Raw genomic sequence first — 23,198 nt, forward strand, 5'->3', positions numbered from 1 at the left:
ACTTGTATGTTTGCTAGCCTTTGCCTGACCAGTTGTTTAGTAGTTCATCATGGTCGACCCCCCTTTGCCTCGTACTGGTCGATCTGTCTATATGACTTTTGTCATCTCACAGGTCCTCACACTCAACGATATTATCTTGCCAAATATGGGCAGCAAAACAGACTGGTATCAAGACATCGGTAGTCTCGGCGTTCATCCCAGTTTTCTTTCAGGGCTTTCTATGAATCTTTCATACCTCCGAGATGTTTCTTCTTGACGTATCTGGTCGCACAGAAGGCAGAGATGTATAGAAAAACACTTTGAAGTCAAAGGGTAGCTCAGAAATGATGGTCTATGCCAAACGGGTTTTTGACTAAGGCCCTCCTGGTTATGCGATGAGGCATGGAGAGATCTCGTTGGCTGTGATGATTTGGTCTCGGCATACCGTAGGTAAATCGGCACAGCAACCGCATCAGATGAAATTTGGTGCAAGTGAGTCGGCGCAACACACATATCCACTGTGCAAACTTTCATTGGATTTCTCGATTGTGGCTTGTTCTTGCTGTCGACCACGATTCACACTTTGATTCGGCCACTGAGCCAACCTACCAGAATTGGCCATGAGAATCGATACTGAAGAAGTTTACAATTCGATCAAAACTTTTCTCTCAATCATGAGTCACTGGACCAGGTGGCCAGGAAATACCACGGGCCTGACATTGGATATCGGCGTTGAATCACCCAGTGACGTTCTACACCACTTCAAGTACATGGGAGCAGGTGGAACGACTCTTATGTTCACCTGAACACGGTCCCTCTCATGGCTGGGTTCTAGGTCGACAGGTCTCACCACCACCACCCGTAACCCTCCTGATGCTTTCTCAGCGGCCCTACTCCTTTTCTCACCGAATGAGCTCTCTTCAGCAAGAGGCGCCTCTTGTCTCAATTGTAACAGCTCTCAAGATCCGGCGGCACAGTCGTCTGAGTTGGAACTCGTTCAATCTAACCTTCATCATTCATCATCTGACCCCCCGGGTCTACAAGAGACTCTTCACGAACCATGGAGAGGATGGAGCGACAGGCGGCGCGGCCTGGGTTGACCGACTGCTTCCCAGCCAGGCTATCCCATGTTGCTTCTGTTTCGTTTGCGCGTAGCGAGCAGACGCTGAAATCGCTGGTTCTCTTTGAGGATTCGAGGGAAGTTTACGTGGAATCGAGCAGGGCGGGAATGCGACATCAGATCAGCCACAGCCACGTGCTCGCGCAGACGGCCTACTATCTTGGCTTGGAGCATTTGGAGCTGAGGACTCGAGTCATTGATCCGGTTCTCCAGGGTTAGATCAAGTTTGAGGATGGGTTGAAGATTTGGAATGTGGAGTATGGAAGCTTCCCTTGAGTTTTTAGATGGTAAAGAGGTACCTAGTTCTCTTTGTGGTATACATGTAATTCATATCATTCTGATCATCTGGCTAACTTACACCACCCTGGCAAAGAAACCCTCCACCTCACCAAGACTATCCCACCCCAACACACTTCCCCCGGCCACCAACAGAGCCCAGAGCTCTTCCATACTCCCCCCGTGTTCACTGTCTCCCACAGTCTCTACCCTGAGGCTCGACCCATAGGCCAGCGCCCCGACAGTAAACGCCAACGCGAGGATCACATACCCCTCCGCCTCAGCAGCAACCACGCTCCCAGGCGGCTGTCTGAACTCGATCGTGCCCCGAGGCTGCCGCTCCCCTTTGTTCACCGGCGCCGACAGCATCCCAGTGAAGTCCCTATCTCAACCTTGTTAGCCACATCATGCATCTTTCACGGTACAGCAGGCAACACAAACCACTTGTACACCTTCCCCCTAACCCTATCCTTCTTCCACCCATGCGCCCTCGCATAAGCAGACTCCTTTGGAAACAAATTCATCGCCTCCACCACACCGTCTCCGTCCTGGTAAGCGCCGTCAATGACAGACATGCACTCCCCCAAGATTAGCCCCGCGAGGGCGGGATTCAACCGATTGGATTGGCACCAGTAGCCCTCCCCGCGGGAGGAGGGGAAGAGCCGGTCGAGACTGGCTTCAAAGTAGAGGCAGGATTTGGCAAGGGATGCGAGGTCAAAGGGGGTGAAAGGGGAGGGGTAGGACTGGGAGAGGTGGACGTGGGTTGAGCAGTGGGGGGAGGGGAAGACGGTGTAGTGCGTGTGGAGGAGGGAGAAGATGATGGCGAGGGTGGGGGAGAAGTTTGTGGAGAGGGGGGAGAGGACGGGGGAGACTAGCTCTATGCCCCCTTTTTTGTGTGCATTGTTAGTAGGCACGGACGGGGATGTACAGGGGTTTTGGGGGAACCGAGAACATACAGAGGTTCTTTCCTGGCTGACTGGGGATTGTCACTTCCTGAGTGATGGACCACTCGCGGTAGTTGTGAGCGGATTTGTCATTGGAGTCGTTGACGTGGTTTGGGATGCCGGCTTTGGCTAGGCGTTTGCTGAGGTCTTTGGCAAGGGACTTCCAGCTGGAGTGAGAGGGACCTTTTTTGCGAGGGCCGAGGAGAAGTTCAATCTCCAAACCAAAGCGGAGGGTCGGGGTTGGGTTGGCTGCTTGATTCATAATAGAGTAAGAAAAAGTGAGGATTTGTGTGATGGCAATAATGTACAAAGGGGTGTTCCAAGACAACATTCCAGAGGTCATATATCTTTTATATTTGATTCCTGATCATACAACTTCCTATCCAAGGTAGATACCTCGCGGGTCTGCTTCTTGAAACAGCCTCATGTTCGTCGTCCCATGTTGGATGTCAGGCCATTCCTGTCCGACACAGTGGACATCACAATGCTGCAACAGTGGAACAGCTGCGTGAGAGCTTGTACCCAATGGAACCACCATCTTCTCAAGAAGCCCAAAACGAAGCGAGACCGGCCTGCAGTTTCGGTGTCTCCTTGACCGCATACTAGGTAGTCCTGTGAATGAGACGACCAGCGTTGCGCCCATTATCATATGGGCTTGAAGACACACTAGGATGCTGTCAACGAGACTTGACCGAGAGGTATTGGAAACAAGAAATTCAAGCGGTAACGCACTAGCGGCGAAGCTAAACATCTTCGGCGTCACGCCCGTGATGTGAGTGCTAGTAGGGGGCTAGAAGAGACCAAGACAGTGCCGACAGCCATGAGAACATTGTATATGCCGACCAAATCACCCTGTATTTCTCGGTGTAGAGTGTGGACCTTGGGCCGGATATGTGATCCTGACAGATACGAAAGTGGCCGAAGCAACGCCTCAGAGCGCTTATTAGGTAGTTACCAAGACCCCAACGCCACGACGGTTACTATTTTTGATGTTGAGAAAGGAGCTGCAACTGCTGTCAGATTCGGCAAGCTGGATGTCTCCCCGGCACTTGGACGCATACAAGCAGCCTTGCCAGGCAGTCGTGAAACCTTGATCCCGGGGGCTGGGTCTCTGCGGCCGCATAGAGGTGGGCGGCCGCCATCAAAGGTGGTGTGGTGGGGGGAACAAGAGGCCAATCAGTATGAGTTTTTGGAGATGAACATGTGCGGCGGCTGCCATACCATGTCGAGGGCTGTTGGTACTCGACAACGTCGTCAGCAGAGCCGCAGGATTGCTCTCGGTGAGAACCAAGGTGAGGGTGTGATTGAGATTGCATTGGAGGTGGTGTTTGCAGCCACTGAAGCGCCAATGATTAGAGTCCGTCTTGATTGGCCGTGACTATATCAGCATTTCCAAAAGAACAGTGGATTTCTTCTTCCAAGACACCGTTGAACCAGCGAGCATGGAAGTGGAGCGCGATAAGCGCCGAAGAAACGCAAATGTCGCCAGGATGAACCAACTAAGCCTCGTGATCGGACCCCAGGAAAGATCGCCAATACTAGGATTTGATATGGTTTTGTCCTAACGATGTTTGAAATCTGGACTTGATCATAAGCTGTTGCAACGCTGATATTAAGCCACGAGGTAGCCCGGCGTGGAAGCTTGAATCTGCTCGCATTGTGAATCTTCCCCGTGACAAAGCTGTCAGTGACGTTCGATAGTGAATAATGATATCAAGCGAGTGGATAGATATAAAATGGAAGGGAAGGGGACTGGGTTTTCCCGCGGATTTGAATAAGAATCCTGCGTTGAGACTTGGAAATGCCCACGATACGGTCTCTTTTGTGATGTAGCGACCATTGGAGGCTGGAAATAACTTCATCTTGGACCCCACTTACAGGTATGTAGAAGTGGTTTATTTAGATTCTGGCACAAGAGTTACAAGTTAAGCGTTTTGGCGTTTTCGCATAACCTTCCAGGTTGGCTGTTGAGAACTAAAAAATATTCTATACCGGTGTAAGAGTAACTTAATCCCACAGAGAACCCAGTCCCAAGAAGAATCCTTCACCCTTTGATTCACAACAGTTTCACCATCCATCCATTCACAACAAATTCACTATTCAACCTTCAGACAGACAAAATGATGCGAGGACGTAGTGCCCCACAGTCTGCACAGGAGACAACCCCACTCTCCAGGAGCAGGGGTAAAGCGGTCGCAACCCCGCAATGGTATGCCCTGCTGCTGCTGCGAACTTTCAAGGCGCATCCCACTCAATTACTCACATCACCTCTCATAAAACAGGCAAAGATCCCAATACAGCTTCAGAGGGAAAAAAGACCGGCATGCGCTTCGCCTCACCTCGCCAGACGGTGGCCAGCATAGATGAGACCGAGGGGGTCGGCCTCATCATCACTGAGCCAGAGGATCTATGGCACGCCAACAACCTCATCGCAATTGGCGACACCGTCTATGCCCCCACCAACCGCAAGGTCGCCACCGAGACTCTCACAGGGTCAACATTCACTCAAAAAGTGCGCATCGAGCTGGCCGTCAAGGTCACCGACACCTCTTTTGACCCGCGCGCCTCGGAACTTCGCGTGGCGGGCACTATTGTCAACGAAAATGAAATCGCTGCCGTGGGACAGTACCACACCATCACCCTCAAGCACACTGATCGCGACATCAAGTTTACCATATGGAAGGAGCAAGGCTGGGACTCAGTGGCCCGCGCCCTGCTCGCAGAGGCTGTCAGCGAGACGGCCAACAAGGACGTGGTGTTTGCAGTGGTGATGCAGGAGGGAATGGCCAATCTCTGCCTGATCACCGAGTCAAGAACATTGGTCAAACAGAGGATCGAGCACACCATCCCCAAGAAGAGGTCGTCGCGCAAGGAGGCCGAGGGAGGCATGTCAGACTTTTACGGGAAGATTCTGTCAGCCATACTCAGCGCCATCGACTTCAACGAGCGCTCCGGCATCCCCAAGCAACTCCTACTCGCCAGTCCTGGCTTCGTCGCGCATAACTTTCGAGATTACATGAAGGAGTATGCCGAGAAGAAAGCGAACAAGCCACTGGCGCGGTTGGCTACCGAGGCGGCCGTGATCCACACGAGCACTGGACATGTGCACAGTCTCAACGAGGTGCTCAAGAGCCCCGAGGCACAACGAACCATGCGAGACTCCAAGTTCACCAACGAGACAAAGCTGATGGACAATTTCTACCAAAAGCTTCGGCAAGATGATGGGAGGGCGTGGTACGGTGTTCAGCCAGTCGCCAAGGCCATCAGAGAAGGTGCCGTGGGCCGTGGCGGCGGTGTGTTGATGGTGAACAGCGCCTTTTTCAAGAGCATGGACGTGGCGGAGCGGCAGAAATATGTTGCACTTGTCGACAAGGTCAGGGAAGATGGCGGCGACGTTAGACTGCTCAGCAGCGACCACGAGAGCGGCCAGCGGTTGGATGCATTGGGCGGGATCTGTGCGCTCCTGACATACCCGTTGCATGATCTTGACGAGGAGGATGAGGAGGAAGATGCGTCGGCGGCGGGGACGACGATAATATGAAGCTGAGTCCGGTGTTTATCGGCAGACGTTGGCCTGCGGTGGGTTCCCGGCTCGGTAGCTGGTGGTTCTGATGGCACTAGCATCGGGTGCTGCCGAGGGTTCACAGTTCGCTTAACGACCCGGAACTTGGTACAACATCATCAAACACGACATATCTAGGATAACCAGAACCTAAGGGAATGCGACATGAAGTTTGATGTACAGGTATAGATAGACAGAGTGCATATTTTAATACCCAACAGCAAATGACAATCGATTGTATCTTTGTTTTTATACATTATTCTGTCCTTGATAACATATACAGAGTAGGTACTCGCAGCGCAGATCCACAGGGACGGATTTCGGGGGTTGCGCCACCGTTTGCGAGCAGTTGAAACCCATCGACCTTGATGATGTAACCTGTTGAACCACTGTTGAAACACACAAACATCACACCATCCTCAAGTTCTCTTTCTGTTCCGCGTATACGCATGATTGCCACACAACGGCCATTGTTGGTAGAGACCTCGTCATTCTCATTCTTGGATCGATCAGTACGCGTATACGGCCCCATCCCGATCGCCTGCGTCATCCAGTCTCCGCTCCCGCTCCCCACAGTTCAGCTTTCCTTGCCCCGCCAAGCTGAGGTCGGACACGGACACACGGACAACTGTCAACTCCTCCGCTTGCTGCCGGCTCCCCTCATCCAACTTCACCTTTACCCACCGTGTTCCAGGCTAAGCCGGTCAAGAAAACGGTAGACGGTAGATGCTAGACGGTAGACGGCAGACCACGGACGAACCGGGCCGACGACGTTGAAGGAAAGAAAGCGCAACAACCTTACACGGTCGCACAAAACACTGCCGCATAGTAAAAAGTTCGTTGCATGTGCCAGCGTGACAGGGCTGGTTATAGCCTGCAGATCGGCATCCGGGCCCCTCTCTCGAGTCCGATCAAGCTCCATCCATGCCTCCTGCGAAACGGCACGCCCAACAATTGTTACACGGTAGGCGTGTTGAGGTGGTGGTCAGCAGCAAAGGCTGAAATGCCAGAACAGTGTCGCTTGAACACAACGCCGACATGGCAAGCATTTGGTCTACCATAAAGGCGGCGGCCCCCTCTCGCACGCGGGCGCCGGAGCAACAGCACCAGCCCCAGTCCCAGCACCAGCCAAGCGAAAGTGAGCCGTCGCCAATACCGCCGGTCCGGGGTGTCGCTAGCAGGGCCTCATCGTTGTCACGATCCAGGGTCCCGGGCACAACGCCGCCGCCGCCGCAACAGTCGGTGCCAAGATCAACCAGCATCTTGGGTGAAATCCGAGGTAAGTCGCCTAGCCCTCCATTTGTGGATATCATCAAAATTACGAGTACCCCCAAAAGAGTAATGCCATTTCATCACGTTTCCCCTGACCGTTTCCCCGTTCCGTTCTCCATCCCACCATTGTCATCGCCCGTTGATAGTTTGTCGAGTCGCCAATCGCAAGGTCGCAGCTTGCAGCTCGCAGGACTGCTTGTTTTTGTTTGGTTCGAGCAGTCGGCGAGACATGCAAAGGCGAGGCCCTGGCAACTGGCATACGCGGCCGTGACGTTATCCTCCGTTTCTTCGTCTGCTCATCCCTTGCTTTCGGCAGCAGCCATGGCTACAAGCTTAGGAGCTCACGCGATGGCAACAGGCAGCAATAGTAGCAACCAACAGAGCCGTTCCTCTCCGATTCCGTCCCCCAGTGCAGCCAACACCTCGACTACACAGCCCCCAAGTACCAGCAAAAAGACTTCGTCTAGGCTTTCGCGGAGCTACACTTCCATTGGGCTAACCGGCAAGGAGAAAGAAAGGGAAAAGGAAAAGGAAAAGGAAAAGGAAAAGGGCCGGGAACAAGACGTTGATGATGAGAATGCAGACGACACTGGCGACCAAAGCACCGCCGCCGGTAACGGGACAGCTGGACCGGGCATCACCATCGGAGTGAACCAAAGCGCGTACACACCCTCACCAATACCGAGTCCGGCTCTCGATCCCCTGTCACAGGTGAGTAGTGGTAATGGCCGTGGCGGTGGGGTGGACGCTTCACTGCAGCCTGTCTAACCGTATACGCGTATAGCAAATCTACCTACGACGCAACAGCGAGGTTCCCATACCAGGTCGACGTTCGATGCATATGGCCGAAGGGCTAGCACGATCCAGTTCGGACTTTTTGAGAGCTGTCACACCAGCAGGAGATGTGAGCAAAGACAAGAGGTAGGCCAACAGACTGCCGTGGCGAGGCAATGGGATAGAAGAAAGACACGGCTGACGGAGTGTGTTGAATTTATACAGCAAGAAAGGAGGTTCATTTCTCAGTCGTTTGAGCATGCGCGGTGGCCGCAAGAAGGACACAGCCGACTTTGATTCAGACTCGGAATTTGGTGTTGAAGCCCGGATGGACGGCACCAATGCCCGAGTCTTCAGCCAGACGTTAAGCAACCCAGTCGTGGGCGGAGGCTATGTCCCCCATCACAAGGAACCGCCACGATACATTCGAACCAAAGCGACCAACAAGAAAGCAAGAGAGTTCAACCGCATGTTTCTGGCCCAAGAATTGGTCGGCACAAGACCTCCCAAAGATGAAGAGAAGGCCGACGCGAACAAGGCACCTGTTGTGACAGTCAGCGTGGCTGGTGGCGGCGATCGCAAGACAGCGAGGTCAGGCGGAGCAATCTGGGCGACTGAGTTCAGCAGAGACGGGAAGTACCTGGCCACGGGCGGGCGAGACCACATTGTCAGGATATGGGCAGTCTTGACGACATCCGACGAGCGCCGGGCACACGAAGAGGATGAGAACGCCAATGGCGGACCTGGAGAACGGCTTAGTGCGCCGGTATTCAGGGACCGGCCGCTGATGGAGTTTGAGGGACACACCGGGGAGGTCTTGGACCTCAGCTGGAGCAAGAACAACTTTTTGCTGTCGTCCTCGATGGACAAAACTGTCAGACTATGGCATCTTAGTCGAAGAGAATGCCTCTGCACGTTCAAGCACAAAGACTTTGTCACGCGGTTAGCCTTCCACCCTCGGGATGACCGCTTCTTCCTGGCCGGCTCCCTGGATACCATGCTGCGATTATGGAGCATTCCGGACAAGGCAGTGGCCTTCTCGGCCAACCTTCCCGATCTCATCACTGCGGTTGCCTTTTCCCCAGACGGAAAGATAGCGATTGCCGGCCTACTGAATGGCCTCTGCGTCTTTTTCGAGACAGAAGGACTCAAACAACAGACACAAATTCACGTACGCTCATCTCGTGGCAAAAATGCCAAAGGAAGCAAGATTACAGGCATCCAGACCATGCTTGTGCATCCACCAGCCCCGGCCTACCCAACTCATCAACCACCAGGTTCCAGTGCGGCCTCGCATGCTTCCACTGACGTGCCCAGTAACGCCGAGGTGCGAGTGATGGTCACATCCAATGACAGTCGAATCCGAATCTACAGTCTACGGGATCAGACCATGGAGGTTAAGCTCAAAGGGCATGAGAACTCCTGCAGTCAAATCGCAGCCACATTTTCAGACGATGGCAAATATGTGGTCTGCGGAAGCGAGGATCGCAAGGCTTTTGTTTGGAGTGTGACGGGCAAGGGGGTGTCGCTGACCACAGACAAGGACAAATCGCCTTGCGAGTATTTTGAAGCACACGGCGAGACCGTCACGACGGCTCTTTTTGCGCCAACACAAACGAGGATGCTTCTTGGTCAGAGCGGAGATCCGATTTACGATCTATGCAATCCACCACCTGTGGTTTTGCAGAGCCTAGATGAGGTTGCCAGTGCCGCAGCAAGCACCACCGGGTCTCAACTAGCACCCGCGTCAGAACACCTGGTAAAAAGGCCGGAGCCGAGTCCCGCTTATATTGCCAGATCTACTCATTACGATGGTAACATTCTCATCACAACAGGCGATACCGGCATCATTAAGGTCTTTCGCCAAGATTGCGCCTTCGGTAAGCGCAGACACGAGAGCTGGGAGACAGGAAGCACGTTCAGTCGGAAGCTGGCGCCCAGCAACGGATTCATGAGTGGAAACGGGCTAGGTCGCAGTGGCAGCGTGATGACAAGAACCAGCGGTGGCAGCGTCACACGTAGCCGAAGAGGGTCTCTTACCCAGCCATTCTCACCACAGCTTGGCCCAGTTGGCGGCAGCTCCGACCGAATTCTCAGCTGGCGCCAGGGGATTGAAAACGGAGGCGACAAGCGATCCAGCACTCTATTAAATGGGAGCGCGACGCCAGCAGCTAGCGAAAGATCGATGAGCCCGGCCAAGGTCATCCGGACGCCCCTAAGTTCACAGGTGAACTTGGCAAGCGAGGCCAGAAAACAGCCATATGCGAACTCGACCGTCACGTCAAGAAACAGGGCTGGCAGCACCCTGACGAGCCCAACAGCCAGTGTGTTTAGTAACGCACCCTCGCGTGTCCCTTCGAGGCTCCTCAGAGAAAGACGCATGTCAAAGGAGCCGGAGGAGGAAACGTCAGTGCCGCCGACTCCCAGCTTTACCTACATGTCAGCAAGTGAGAATGATCCACCCGATTCTCCTGCAGGAACCGGGGTGGTTTCGGGGGGAGGCAGCACTACATCGTCATTTTGGAATCTGAACCGATGGCGAGGGATCACGGCCTTCAAAGTCACCGCTTCGTCGCCAAACCAAAGCGGTAGCGGTGTGGAGGGACACAAACGCAGCGACAGCCGCAGTTCTATAGTGAAGCGGGTCCAAGGGGACGCCGGTCCTGGCGATCAGAAGGAACAAGGCAGCCCAGAACAGCGCGTAGGAACATCAAGGCGACAGAGCACAGGCACGGGGCTGTTACCAGCTGCTCATGTGGTGAGAAACAGCACTGATGGAAACGGAAAGGACAGGAAGCATCAGCGCATGTCTCTCCCAGCTGGAGCAGTCTTGAGCCAGGCCGACAGCGAGGCTGACGTCCGGTCCATCCCAGCGAATGGAGGGATGGTAGCGCCCGTCAACCCTCTGCAAGTGCGTCGAGATGGCTCTCCATACCGGCACCTCTGGAGTCGCGGAAGCTCGTCCCACGACAGCGGAGGGAGACCTGGCTCAGATTTGGGCAGTTAGAGATGTCTAGAGGATTGTATCTATACTACTCCATAAGAGCGAGCGTTTTGTTAGCATGGCGTTGGATAGGTTGTGACGCAGTTGGATGAAAGGGGGTTCCAGGACAAAATTGGAGCTTCAATGCCGTGTTGCGTTGGGTTCGCTGAGAATATACCATAAACCAAAAGCGAAGCAAATAATACCCCGTAATTCATGCTTGCTGAAAAGAGGGTATCCAGAAGTGCGCCACACAAGCCAGAGACAAGCTGGCCCACGGCCAACCCAGCGGCCAACCGTTTGTATCTCCAACGACATACCACCACTTGCTTCGTGGTGGCTGCTGTATCTCTCTTCCCTGGTCTCTGTGCCAAAGCCTCGTTCGGCCATGTCTGACCCATATCATATGGTACCAAATTCAGCACTCCTTTTCCAACCCCTTTTAAGCAGTGGCGGCAGCCTCCTCCTCCTTCTCCTCCTCCTTGGGAGCCTCCTCAGCCGAACCCTCGGCACCCTTCTTGGCCAGCTCGCCCAGCTCGTTGGCCAACAGGGTCAGGTTCCTGGGGTCGGCGCCGCGGATCTGGACGACGCGGTCGGCGCTCTCGCCCTCGCCGAGCTTGACGCCGCCGCCGAGCTTGCGGCCCTGGACGTCGACGCCCTTGCCCACCTGGCCGTCGACGACGAAGACGAAGGAGGGCATGGCGGTGATGCCGTACTCCTTTGCGATGTCGGCCGAGGCGTCGACGTCGATTTTGGCGAAGGCGAGCTGGCCTGGGACGGAGTGAGACTTGGAGAGCTTGGCGAAGAGGGGGGCTATGGCTTTGCAGGGTCCGCACCTGGGGGGGCGAGATAGTTAGTAAAACGGCGGGGGGTGGGGGGATATTGTAGTTGGTAGAAAGTAAGTAGAGGGGGGATAACATACCACTCGGCCCAGAAGTCGAGGATGACGTATTTGGTGGAGGTGATGAGCTGGTTGAGCTCGTCCAGGGTAGAGATTTTGATTGGCTCGGCCATTGTAGCGGTTTGTAGCGGGAGGAACTAAAAATGTCGTTGGTATAGGTGTGAGATATGAAAGTTCACGATTTCAGGGGTCGTAGAAACGGATATTTCACGATGCGCAAAGGGTTCACTGAAAGGGATTAATAATGGGGGTGCGGGGTTTATGGCAGAGCTGCAGGACAGGGAGCGGGATTGCAATGGCGGGGTCTTTTCCACGCGTGCTGGGGACCGCGATGCGGGGCAGTTTGGATCAATCGAGTCTGTACCATGTCTTGGCTCCATGTCCCACGGTTCACGGGCTCAACTCAGATGCCAACTCGCCTCTGCAATTCATTTGTCACAGCTTGGGGGTCCTGCAAGCCGCCATAACAGCTGCTCGAAAACGGAAGGTGCCACTGTCGCTGATCTGCCGAACCTAGCCTCTCGCTTCTCACTCTGCGATTCACCATTGCGGAGATTCCATTTAAGCTTAAATCGCCAGACCTTTCGGTGTCTCATCAGTCAAGTTCACTAAAGAAGCCATCTTGTAAACAGACAACATGGCCAACCTTGCCTCTGCAAAGATTAAAGCCCGCCTGGAGCGCTCATACGACGCGATAGCAACCACCTACAACACCTGGGCCGTTAACCATCCATGTTCGCTGAGGTTCTCCTATCTAGATCGCCTCCTCAGTCTCTTGCAGACCGAAAACCCAACAGATGACTCAGAAGCACCAACCAAGTCGGCGCTGGAGCTGGGCTGCGGCAACGGGTACCCCATCCTCCAACGTCAAAGGAAAGTTCCTTGCGTACGCTATTGGATGACAGAAAGCCTCATCGGTTGCCTTACAATGCACCGTCGTCATGCGCCCAAGTAATCGAAACCGATAACGAGGAGGGAGGCTGCAAGCGCGCGGCGAGCTCTTCAACACTTAGAGTCAGAGGCCTCTGGGGCTGAGCTGAGCTGAATTCGGAATGAAACAACACCGAATTTCCAGTTCAGACCCTTATCAGCTGCTGCATAGCTCCAAGCCATGTGACCTCGATGCAGGGGAAATATCGAAAGAAAGATAAGAATTTAACATAGCCCCCCCCCCCCCAAGAGGTAAGAAACGTCCGCCCACGACGCCACCAATCTGTCTGGTCGATTCGCCTAAGTGTGTCGTGTGGCCAACAAAGGTCATAACTGGACTGGGGCTTGATGCGTATAGCTTGCAGGATGCCGCACATCCTGGTCTAAAAATTATAATATAGTTTGCATGGGACGCAGACAGACAACCGACTGTCGTGATCATCACCACCCTTCCACTACTACGCTGGCCTAGCACTCATATAGCTGATTATCCTATGGATGGAAACATCACTCTACGTTATGTCGGCGGGTTCGGTTTTGAAGGGCCCTATACATTTCTCCAAGAGGCGCTTGCAAACACAACTGACCCCCTGGCAAGCCCGTACCTCCAATTGGCCCACGATGGAAGCTACATCTCCATTACCCGTGATGCCTGCCTGGCCATCACAAACATGACAGCCGATATCTACACGGCGTACGATAACCAGGGGATATGGAATAGACTTGTGAGTTTTTCTCATCATGTACTGTGGAAAAGATGATGAACTGACGACAACAGGTCACCTGGAAATTCCCCCTTGTCTCCCTCCTCTTTCACTTCTCCCGTCCTCCCTTCCCCCTCCGAGTATGGACGAACACCAGTCTTTTCATGCTGATCCACCTCCTGGGCAGCCCTGTAACAAATATCGCGTCCCTCTTGCACACGCTCTCTTCCTGCCGGCACAGCGCAAAGAAGATGCAAAAGAAGCTACGAGATATCCAAAGAGCCATCAAGGACGAGTCGGCGTCCTGGAGGCTGGAAAACCCCCTGGCGAGGGAGTTGGTGCACAGCCACTCGGGAAAATCCACCAGCGAGCGAAAATTTGCCAGTCTGTGGAAGCAGCTGTCTCTGATCAAAGTCTCGTACGATGAATGGGGCGTCGAATCCTCCGAGTTCCTCATGCGTACGCTTAACAGCCTCTTCCTCGACCCTCTGCCCCTTCGTTACGGGTCAAAATCACTCGTTCAAAGAAGGGAAGTACTCGCCCAGATTAAAAAGGCGGCTGACATGCTCGCTGCTGATCGGGCGACGTATGTGCTTCCTATTTTCATCGCGCAGTTTGTGTTTATCGCCTCCATCAGCGCGGCGTTTTGGAGGGTGATTGGGGTTTTCCCTGAGGATGGGGAGTGGACGAATGTGGAGGCTTATTCGATCGCCATGTCGGCTCCGTTTTTGTACATGGTGCCGGCTGTGTTTTTGAGCGCGATTATCGGGGTGAGTCAGACGGAGAGGAGTGTGGTAAGGGTATTGAATGATTTGGAGGAGAAGCTGATGAAGGAGGAGTGGGTGGTTGAGAAGGGGGTTTCTTCGGGGACCGAGGGTGAGGAGAGGGAATCGGTCAGGATGCTGGTCGTGGTGGAGAAACAGCCCATCTTTCAGAGGGTGTGTCACGGGGGAATCTATGGATGGCGGCCCGAGATCCTCACAGCACGACAGATACGACAGACATGGCGCCACGTTGTTTTGGCCCTGAGTCTCGTCATCATGTCTGTGGTTGTGGCATCATGGATATCTTACCGCGTGCCTCCGGAAGGATTCGACTGTCGTAACGCAGGGCAGGCGGCGCTGTTGATAATGTGGTTGCTCAGCTTTGTGCTGGACTGTGTCTTTGCATACTACATGGACCGCTGGGGCCATCTCGAGAGTGGGAAGGGATACTGGTATGAGACTGTGTTTATCAAGGACTTCATCGTGGGATGGGCGGCCGTTGTCATGATTTTGGTTGTCCAAGTAGGCATCTTCAACCGGTGCGACTGTTTCTCGCTTTGGGGAAAGGTCCCGGTTGCTCTGCCACAGATTCCAGAGGTTGCTGCTGTGTTGATGCATCGTATTTCATTGGAGTGGCCTGCGGTGACATTTGGATGGATTGCTATAGAGCTCGGCATTTGCGCTGTGATTTGGTGGACGTATAGAGATGCCTTTAGCGTGTATAACCAAGAGGACGGGGGTGAGGAGAAATGAAGGTCAATTCAAGCTGCCACAGACTAGCGCCCCCTGAGAATTCCGCCGGCATTTTGCCCCTGTCGCGGTCCATCGCCAAGTCAGGCAACCAGCGGTGGTTCCACAACGCTAACATTTTCATCATAACCTGGCATTCGGGTATAAATAACGACATGCACCTTACCTACCTAACTACCTACCTACCTACTCTCGAACCCAGCTCAGTTCTACTATCATGGCCCGTACAACTCAGATACATAAAGCCCAACGTGATGCTGACAAGATCGCCCCTCGAACTTGTGTCGTTCAGCCAACCACACCCAATCCGGAAAGGCAACAGCCGTACCAGTATCCCGGCATTAATGTCGACCTCCGCCACCTCTTGCGGCACTGGACTCTCGAACCGGGCGTCGACTATTACCATGTGGGGTGTTTCGAGGTATCTGGTGCCCACAGCAAGACACAGCCCATCATGGTTCGGGAGGTGGCCATGACGCTTCTCATGGACCGCTTGACCGACAAACCTTGCTGGCATGAAAAGGTCTTTGACGAGGAAATCGTTGCCAAATGGAAACAGGAAGCTCTGAGAGCACCCGAGGATGACATTTGGAACTCCATCATCACCGATCAAATCTTGGAAAACCTCGAGGAGATACGGCAAGTACTGGTCAGGGGTGATCCTGACGAAATCGAATGTTATCCCTGGCACCGCACTTACCATCCTCAAAAACCAGCGCGCCAGAGGATCATATCAGAGCAGGCGTTTGATTACGTATGTATTCTTTTCCTCATCAGAGTTGCGGCTTGGTACTCATACGACTCCAGTGTATTGCTGAGCTTCGCTGCAAAGCTATCGAGTTCAACAAAAGTGGCCTGATCTTTACGCTCAACACAAACGAGAACATGGCCATCAAGTCGGACTCTGTTGTCACCGAGGAGCTTCGTGAAGACCTCAGAGCCGCCTTCAACAAACTCGTGGCTGAGCAAGGCTCTAACCCTGACTGGCACCCACAGGCTCAAGAGATGGTCCAGGACCTTGTTCACCCGTCCATGCACCCCTTTGTCTACGGGAAATCCCCATTTTTCCAAGACGAGGTTGTGGGAGTCGAGGATGCCGTTGAGAAGTGGGCTGGCAAGGGCCAGGTCATTGAGAAGCCGCTCACCAAACCCCGCGAAGAAATGAGCGACTTTCATGACTACAACGGCCAAGAGTATGCGTTCTGGTCTGAGAAATATCAATGGCTTCCTGCCAACCTAGCCTTTCAGGACGATGGTACAGTCAGGTTCACCAGTTACATCAACAACCTGCACCCAAAGAGACACCCCGAGATCTATCGTACCATAGAGCGGCTCATTGACACGGCTATTCCGGCATGGGAACGGGTCTTGAGCGGAAAGGCCACCATCGGTGAACCCTACATCGAAAGGAGGTCCTCCAGCTATGGGAATTACGGAAAGAAAGTCGTCCCAGTGCAACAGCGGTTTGGGCCCGCTCCAGTATTCAGCAGCGCATATGACGACGACGCTTATGAGGCTCAGCCGGACGATTTGCGGCCCGGACTTATCACGGAGTGGGAAGAAAAGAATGGCAGGCCTGTTCCATTGGATGATCACGAGCTATATGAGGTGGAGAGTTGGACAGGGCCAGATAAATGGACCTCCAACCCAGAGCAGTACGAGGGTCTTACTCTGGAAGAGCAGAAAGAGAGACTTTTGCTCAATTATAAGTGGGAAAAAATTCGGGATGTTATCCTTCCAGAACCCCTGGGCTTTCAGCCAGTCACATACACCACCGAGCACAAACTCAGTGAGAAGTTTAAGGAAACCGGTCTTCAGGTCATTGTGAAGATGGCTACGATTGAGCTTACCCCGGAAAAGCCGGACTTCCCGGTTGGAGGTTGGCACGTAAGTGAACCCCTATCTTTACTCCCTTCTGGATAGGTACTGACACCAAGCCTGGGGCTAGATTGAGGGCATGATGAGCGAGCACATTGTTGCCACAGCTCTATACTACCTTGATTCAGAGAACATCACCACGAGCTCCCTTGAGTTTCGCATGAAAGCAGATGAGCACCCGGATTTGGAACGTACTATCGGGCAGGATAGCTATCGGCCCAATGAGGTCATGTTTGGTTGTCGGTTTAGTTACGGAGAAGCTCTGCAGAAGCTCGGCAACGTTGAAACGCGTCAGGGACGCCTTCTTGCCTTCCCAAATGTTTTGTGAGTGGATTCAATCCGAGGTAATAACCTGTTTTGACACATTCGTCTAACCTACGATCTACGAAACAGCCAGCATCGCGTCTCTCCCTTCAGTCTCCAGGACCGGACCAAGCCGGGACATCGACGCTTCATTGCTCTTTGGCTCGTTGATCCACACCAACGAATCATCTCCACTGCCAACGTACCACCGCAACAGCTGGACTGGTGGGCAGAAGCCGTCTTTGGGGGCAAGGAGCAGGTGCCAAAGGGCGAGCTCCCTTCCGAGGTGTTTCAACTCTTGCTCGAGCAGGGGCTCGCCGACACAATCTCCCCGCCAAAGGAGGTGCTTGACAAGATGAAAAATCGGTTGCCGCCTGAACTTATGGACATGGTGCGCAAGCAGCGAGTTATGCCACAAGCTCTGATGACGAGAGAGGAGGCAAAGGAGCACAGGTTGAAGTTGATGGAAGAGCGGAGCACGTTTCACGAAGAGGCAGAGTCATCCTGGACGGGGGTGGAGTTCAACTTTTGCGAACACTAGTCATATCCCCGTTATCTTAGGTAGTTATGGAAGTCATGCATGTGCTTGTACGTGTTGTCCACTGGTGGTGGTTATTCCCTGGAACGATACGACGCTGACCAAGCTATTTTCACCAAAGGAGATAGTTTGTGATCATGAGCACAACAACGAGCAAGGGGCTGCCCCTCACCGGCGGTTCATTTATATCCGTTGCAACTCTTATATCTTAACTGCCTGCATCGCACGTTGCGGTCGCGTTGACTATGACACCCAAGTAGCAGGTCTCCCGCGTCGCTACCAGACAGTAATAAATGAATCCCGGCTGCTTCCCGCACTTGCGCAACTAATAAGAGTCTTTTCATAGCCTCCATCATGGCAGCAGAGGTAGACTCGGCTCTGCCCGCAGAAGACGCAATCCATACCGAGAAGGCCCTTGGTACACTTCCTCATGAGGAAAACGCACGGTTAGACAAGATCCTCAACCGGAAGTTTGACCTTCACATTCTCCCTTGGTTGTTTGGTATCTGGTCAGTGGACTCATATTCACATTCTCACATTTCCACATTCTCACAACCCCAGGCTCTTCTCCTTCATCGACCGCTCCAACATAGGCAACGCCCGCCTCGCCGGCCTCCCCGAAGACCTCGGCATCGCCGGCGTCGGCACCCAGTTCAACCTCGCCCTCCTGGTCTTTTACATCCCCTACATTCTCGTCGACGTCCCCTCCAACCTCCTCCTCAAAAAGTTCCGCGCGGGCGTCTATCTCCCTTCCCTCATCACAGCCTGGGGCGTGGTGTGCTTGTCCATAGGGTTTGTCAAGTCCTATGCCGGGCTGATCGTCTGCCGGCTGTTGCTGGGGTTGTTTGAGGGTGGGATTTTGGGAGGGGTGATCATTTACCTGGCCATGTTTTACAAGAGGCATGAGATGCTGTATCGGAGTGGGCTGTTTTACTGTGCGGCGCCGTTGAGTGGTGCTTTTGGGGGGTTGCTGGCGGGGGCGTTGGGGAATATTGAGGTGGGGGTGTATAAGAGGTGGCCGTGGATCTTCTTTGGTGGGTTGAAAATGTCTGATGATTTTGTGTACCTATGTGGGAATGATACTGACGATGTGAACAGTGGAGGGGGCGGCGACGGTGGTGTTTGGGATCGTTTGCTTCTTCTTCATGCCTGATACGCCAGCCGCGTCACAGTTTTTGACAGAAGAACAACGGGACTGGGCACTGAAGAGGATGAAGATCGATGCGAGCGGCTCTACGGCTCTGGAGACAGTCGATGAGGAGAAGTTTGACTGGTTTTGGGTGTGGATGGCCATCAAGTCACCGCAGATGTGGTTCTGTGCTGGTGTTTGGTTCTTTTTGCTGGTGCCTCTCTACGTATGTCATCAAGTGACAGGTTACCTAAACGTTTACTGACAAGAACAGAGTTTCTCGTTGTTCTTGCCGTCAATCGTCGCCGGCATGGGCTACACGTCAACCACAGCGCAGCTCTTTACTGTGCCACCCAATATGGCCGGCTTCGTCGTGGTCATTCTCACTGCTCACTTCTCTGACAAGGTCAAAAATCGAGGCGGCTTCATTGCTGCCGGCACTGTGGTTGGGATAGCGGGTTATGTGATGCTCCTTGTATCTGAGCAGAATGCAGTCAAGTATGCCGGCACATTTCTGATTGCTATGGGAGTGTTTCAAGCTTCACCTATGCTGATGGTAGGTGTTGGCATTTGGCCAGATCTTCGGATGATGCTAACTTGGTTTGCAGGGGTGGGTTGCCAACAACCTGGCTCCTCACTACGTCAGGGCAGTGGGAGTGGGCATTGTGATATCCATCGCCAATTGCTCGGCATTCATTGGAACGTTTATCTACTTGCAACGAGATGCGTATGTCACCCGCGGTAGCACTTTCTACTGCAATGGTCCAAAAGCTGACATTTTACCTCTCTGAACAGGCCAAAATACGCCCTGGGCCATTCCATCAGTCTTGGTGCCTTGGTCATCACACTCTTCCTGACGGGCCTTCAGGTGGCATATCTCAGTTGGGAGAACAGAAAGCGTGATAGCGGAGAAAGAGACGTTCGATTGGTGGAAGGCAGTGTGCATCGGCTAGGGCATCGTCATCCTGCTTTTCGCTACACACTGTAAAAAGGAATCGACTATAGAGAGCTCCAGGCACTATACTTACCTATACAGCACCAAGTGTTGACTATGCATGAAGGTGTGTTAACCAAAGGCACTTGCTCCCTGTGCATCATCAACTTTGTGACCGCTGCACTTGATCCCCAGATCCCCACAGGTTGGCGCCAGTAGGTCTCGAACCTACTCTGGGTTCAAATACGGCCTCACAAATTCTATTGCGCACCCCCCCTTTACTCCCTGTGCATCCTATCATCGGGGCTAGGGCTATAGATGTGAAGTTCAGTCAACGGCAACATGGGAAAGGCTGCTCCTGGAACAACCTGCAGCAATCAAAGGCCACCAACACTGCGTTCAGCCATGCCTTCAACGAACTGAAGTTCTCGCACACCCTGTTATTCACCAAACTGAGCACTCAGTTGGCCCACCCCCAGTTGAGCTCCCAGTTGAGTGCCTAGGTACCTAGGCAGCACAATGGCCTACACTTGTTCACAAGATCAAGGTAGCCTTTTATATTGGGCTCTGGGGCAAATAAAGCGCAGATATTTCTTCAAATTCACTCTCTCGTATGCCGATCCCAGATGTCACCATCCGCGCCCAAGAGGATAGTGCCGTCACACTCGGCAGCTTCCCCAATGCGGAAGCTCGCTCTCATTCAGGCGGCCAGTTCCGAAATCCGGGGTGCATGATCCACTGCCGCTGATGAATACTACCGTTACCCAGTTTTTATTTCTTCACAATGCCCACGTCGTTTCATTCTTATTGCAACTTTCCACTGGTCTTTCGGCGCGGATGAGCACCGAAAGCAACAGCAAGCGGCATAGGAACGTTCGGGGGCGAGGGCTCCGAAAGTCAGTGGGCATTGACATAAATCCCACGAATGATCAGGTCGTGTTTACAAGAGGCTTGTTTAATATCGCCGGTAAATATACCCGTAGAGCAACCACCCCGGCTCGGCAGTCTGCCGCGTGATTTCTGGTGAACAGTATAAATCTCTCCGTTCACCTCTCCGTCAGGTCCATATACCTCTTTTCTCGGTATCAACATCCAACTCCCAATCCCTGTGCTGACCGTCATCGTCTCCGGGATCACACTGCCCAACATGCGTGTCCTTCTCCAGCTCTTTACCCTCCTCTGGGTCTACACATCATTCGCCACTGCAGCCATCAGCTGGAGCCTCCAGAAGGCGAGCAACCCGACCTCTGACCAGAACGACGCCTACGCCCGTATCGAGAATGCCATGCGTCTCGCCGTTGCCAGGTACAACAGGCTCGCTCCACGGGCAAACAAAGTAGTGACAGTCCAATACGTCCCCTCTGTCCAAACCGCTGACGGCAACTTCAACGGCAACATCCGCTTCGGCTCAAACAGGTCCTATATGAATGAACGAGTTGCGCTACACGAGATCTCTCACACGCTAGGTGTGGGTACCACCAACGGGTTCAACCAGCGCTGCTCTCAAAACAACTGGCCGACAGCCACCCCCCTTCTGAAGAGCTGGGATGGGCAAGACGCAAAGATTAACTGCGGAGGCTCACACGTGTGGCCTTATGGTCTTAACCAGAATTCAGAAATGAGTGAAACGAACGCGAACAGACATTGTCAGCTTGTGAACGCAATGATCATTGATGGCATGTTTTGATGGGTTAGGGTTGTGAATTGGGTTAGGGGTTAAGGTTACTTGAAGTTTTGCACACATCATTCTCACAGGGGCTTTCCCCTGTCACCGGCTCAAAGAAAGAAAGAAGAGCAATTACTCATCCCATCTGCTCTCCAGTCCATTGACCCCCCTCGGCCTTTCTGCCAGCGTCGTGATCCTGAACCCATGCCTCAACCCTTCCTGGGGCACGTGGACATTGTAATCGCTGATAGCAGTGTGACTTGTCACCCTATTATCCCAGAGTGCGACCGTACCCTCCTCCCACTTGACCCTCACTTGAAAGTCCTGGCCAAACGTGATGTGGTGGAAAAGAAGCTTCAACAGCGCCTCGCTCTCCTCATCCTTCAGCCCCACAATCCTCTTGGTAAAACCCGGGTTGACAAAAAGTGCCTTTTGGCCTGTGGCAGGGTGAACCCGAACGATCGGGTGCTCGGTTTTCACTGGTTCGCGGCGCACAAACAGGCCGTCACGGCGGGCGCCTTCTGCTGGGGGAAAGCCGGAGTGCTCAGCGCGGAGGTTTTCAAGAAGCGCCTGAATGGGAGGGGAAAGACGGGCATAGGCGGCAGTTTGGGACTCCCATGCCGTGTCGCCTCCTGTAGGGGGCACCGAGAGCAAAGTCAGGATGGTGATCCCGGGGGGTTGGCGCTCGTAGGAAACGTCCGAGTGATAGCCGGTCGTGGTCAGACGGTTGCCTCGGCGGCGGTTCCTGTATTCGTTGTCGCTACCCAAATATATGTTATGCAATTCTTGCGATTCTTTGACATGGGCACCGACGGGCTGAGAGGAAAGGGGTTAGAATCATCTAGACAGGCCAGGGAAGGGTAAAGGGGGTGGAGGGGGGGAGGCGCACATGAATGTGAAGAGGCCCAAAGTACCGGCCAAACTCTTTTTGCTTCTCGATGCCAATGTCTTTGAAGTCCTGATCGCGGAAAACGACGACGCCTCTCTCGGCGATGAGGAGAGCCAACTCGTCCTTTTGGATGTCGTTGAGCTGACTCAGCTGAAGACCCCGGATTTCGGTTCCAATACCAGGGGTCAAATTGATCACTTTGAGAGCGGGGGCATTCTCTTTGGACAAGAGATTGGGCTTTTCCTTGTTGGCGACGAGACCTCTGTCGTTGAACTCGAAGGGTTTGAGAGGGGGAAAAGTGGTCTCGGTGTCATAGACAGGGAGGTATGCCGAGTATTTGTACTAGGGAAGGCTGTTAGCTTCATGGACGCCATGGAGGTAGGGAATGACAGCAAGTACCTCCTCATGAATCTCCTCCTGGTAGGCCAGGGTCAACTTGAGAGGGGCACTCTCGGTGGCGGCGGTGGTTTGAGTCTGCGTGATGGTCGCCATGTTGTGAATGTTGAGTTGGCTGAATTTGAACGTCTTCGTTCATGGTTTATCAACACCCTTTTTATATCTCCTCGATTGCTTCTGGCCTGATCCTATTTGCACACCTACGCGGCAATCATGTATGCCGGTAAGTGTCAGCACGTCAACGACACGCATATGACGAACCAATCTCTCGATCTTGATGGTATGTCGTGGACAAAATATCTTTCACTGCACAAAAAACCAAATGACGCGTCGAAAGATAGTCAATACGCCTTAAAAGATAGTCAATAGGCCTAAAAGGATAGTCAATAGCCACTAAAAGATAGTTTGATATGCGTTGAAAGATAGTTCATAAGCCTACGAAACGGTTATGAGGCCTATCGACTTTCTTGAACGCATAGTTCAGAATATAATGTGCGTTGACTTAC

At 53.3% G+C, this 23,198-nt stretch overlaps 8 protein-coding genes across 8 annotated transcripts; 5 read left to right on the plus strand and 3 right to left on the minus strand.

The window, feature by feature from the left end:
• Positions 1-1,453: 1,453 nt before the first annotated feature.
• Positions 1,454-2,772, minus strand: QC761_701220 (uncharacterized protein; the record flags this gene model as incomplete). Its single annotated transcript, XM_062881711.1, has 3 exons — positions 2,332-2,772; positions 1,817-2,261; positions 1,454-1,757 (listed from the first exon to the last, which is right to left on the minus strand). The coding sequence occupies exons 1-3, from the start codon at positions 2,660-2,662 to the stop codon at positions 1,454-1,456; spliced, it is 1,080 nt and encodes a 359-aa protein (XP_062728833.1). The 5' UTR covers positions 2,663-2,772.
• Positions 2,773-4,642: 1,870 nt separating this feature from the next.
• DOM34 (Translation factor pelota) lies at positions 4,643-5,860 on the plus strand (the record flags this gene model as incomplete). The annotated part of the gene is made up of 1 exon (XM_062881710.1): positions 4,643-5,860. One exon carries the CDS (start codon positions 4,643-4,645, stop codon positions 5,858-5,860), a length of 1,218 nt encoding a protein of 405 aa, XP_062728834.1.
• A 463-nt stretch (positions 5,861-6,323) lies between these two features.
• QC761_701200 (uncharacterized protein) lies at positions 6,324-12,060 on the plus strand. Its single transcript, XM_062881709.1, is given in 6 exon segments — positions 6,324-6,845; positions 6,897-7,160; positions 7,512-7,864; positions 7,938-8,074; positions 8,153-11,521; positions 11,540-12,060. 5 exon segments carry the CDS (start codon positions 6,806-6,808, stop codon positions 10,932-10,934), a joined length of 3,576 nt encoding a protein of 1,191 aa, XP_062728835.1. The 5' UTR covers positions 6,324-6,805; the 3' UTR covers positions 10,935-11,521; positions 11,540-12,060.
• On the minus strand, positions 10,935-12,164 carry TRX3 (mitochondrial thioredoxin). Its single transcript, XM_062881708.1, has 2 exons — positions 11,833-12,164; positions 10,935-11,746 (listed from the first exon to the last, which is right to left on the minus strand). The coding sequence occupies exons 1-2, from the start codon at positions 11,922-11,924 to the stop codon at positions 11,353-11,355; spliced, it is 486 nt and encodes a 161-aa protein (XP_062728836.1). The 5' UTR covers positions 11,925-12,164; the 3' UTR covers positions 10,935-11,352.
• Positions 12,165-14,995: 2,831 nt separating this feature from the next.
• On the plus strand, positions 14,996-17,681 carry QC761_701160 (uncharacterized protein; the record flags this gene model as incomplete). Its single annotated transcript, XM_062881707.1, has 4 exons — positions 14,996-15,713; positions 15,767-16,846; positions 16,908-17,161; positions 17,231-17,681. The coding sequence occupies exons 1-4, from the start codon at positions 15,177-15,179 to the stop codon at positions 17,679-17,681; spliced, it is 2,322 nt and encodes a 773-aa protein (XP_062728837.1). The 5' UTR covers positions 14,996-15,176.
• A 351-nt stretch (positions 17,682-18,032) lies between these two features.
• Positions 18,033-19,870, plus strand: QC761_701150 (uncharacterized protein; the record flags this gene model as incomplete). Its single annotated transcript, XM_062881706.1, has 6 exons — positions 18,033-18,187; positions 18,240-18,712; positions 18,777-19,033; positions 19,082-19,363; positions 19,416-19,534; positions 19,603-19,870. The coding sequence occupies 6 exons, from the start codon at positions 18,033-18,035 to the stop codon at positions 19,793-19,795; spliced, it is 1,479 nt and encodes a 492-aa protein (XP_062728838.1). The 3' UTR covers positions 19,796-19,870.
• Positions 19,871-20,888: 1,018 nt separating this feature from the next.
• QC761_701140 (uncharacterized protein) lies at positions 20,889-21,428 on the plus strand (the record flags this gene model as incomplete). Its single annotated transcript, XM_062881705.1, has 1 exon — positions 20,889-21,428. One exon carries the CDS (start codon positions 20,889-20,891, stop codon positions 21,426-21,428), a length of 540 nt encoding a protein of 179 aa, XP_062728839.1.
• A 10-nt stretch (positions 21,429-21,438) lies between these two features.
• On the minus strand, positions 21,439-22,788 carry QC761_701130 (uncharacterized protein; the record flags this gene model as incomplete). The annotated part of the gene is made up of 3 exons (XM_062881704.1): positions 21,439-22,223; positions 22,297-22,638; positions 22,696-22,788. 3 exons carry the CDS (start codon positions 22,786-22,788, stop codon positions 21,540-21,542), a joined length of 1,119 nt encoding a protein of 372 aa, XP_062728840.1. The 3' UTR covers positions 21,439-21,539.
• Between the last annotated feature and the right edge of the window lie 410 nt (positions 22,789-23,198).

The sequence above is a fragment of the Podospora bellae-mahoneyi genome, chromosome 7 (genome assembly GCF_035222275.1).
Source record: "Podospora bellae-mahoneyi strain CBS 112042 chromosome 7, whole genome shotgun sequence".
NCBI classification, from domain to species: Eukaryota; Fungi; Ascomycota; class Sordariomycetes; order Sordariales; family Podosporaceae; genus Podospora; species Podospora bellae-mahoneyi.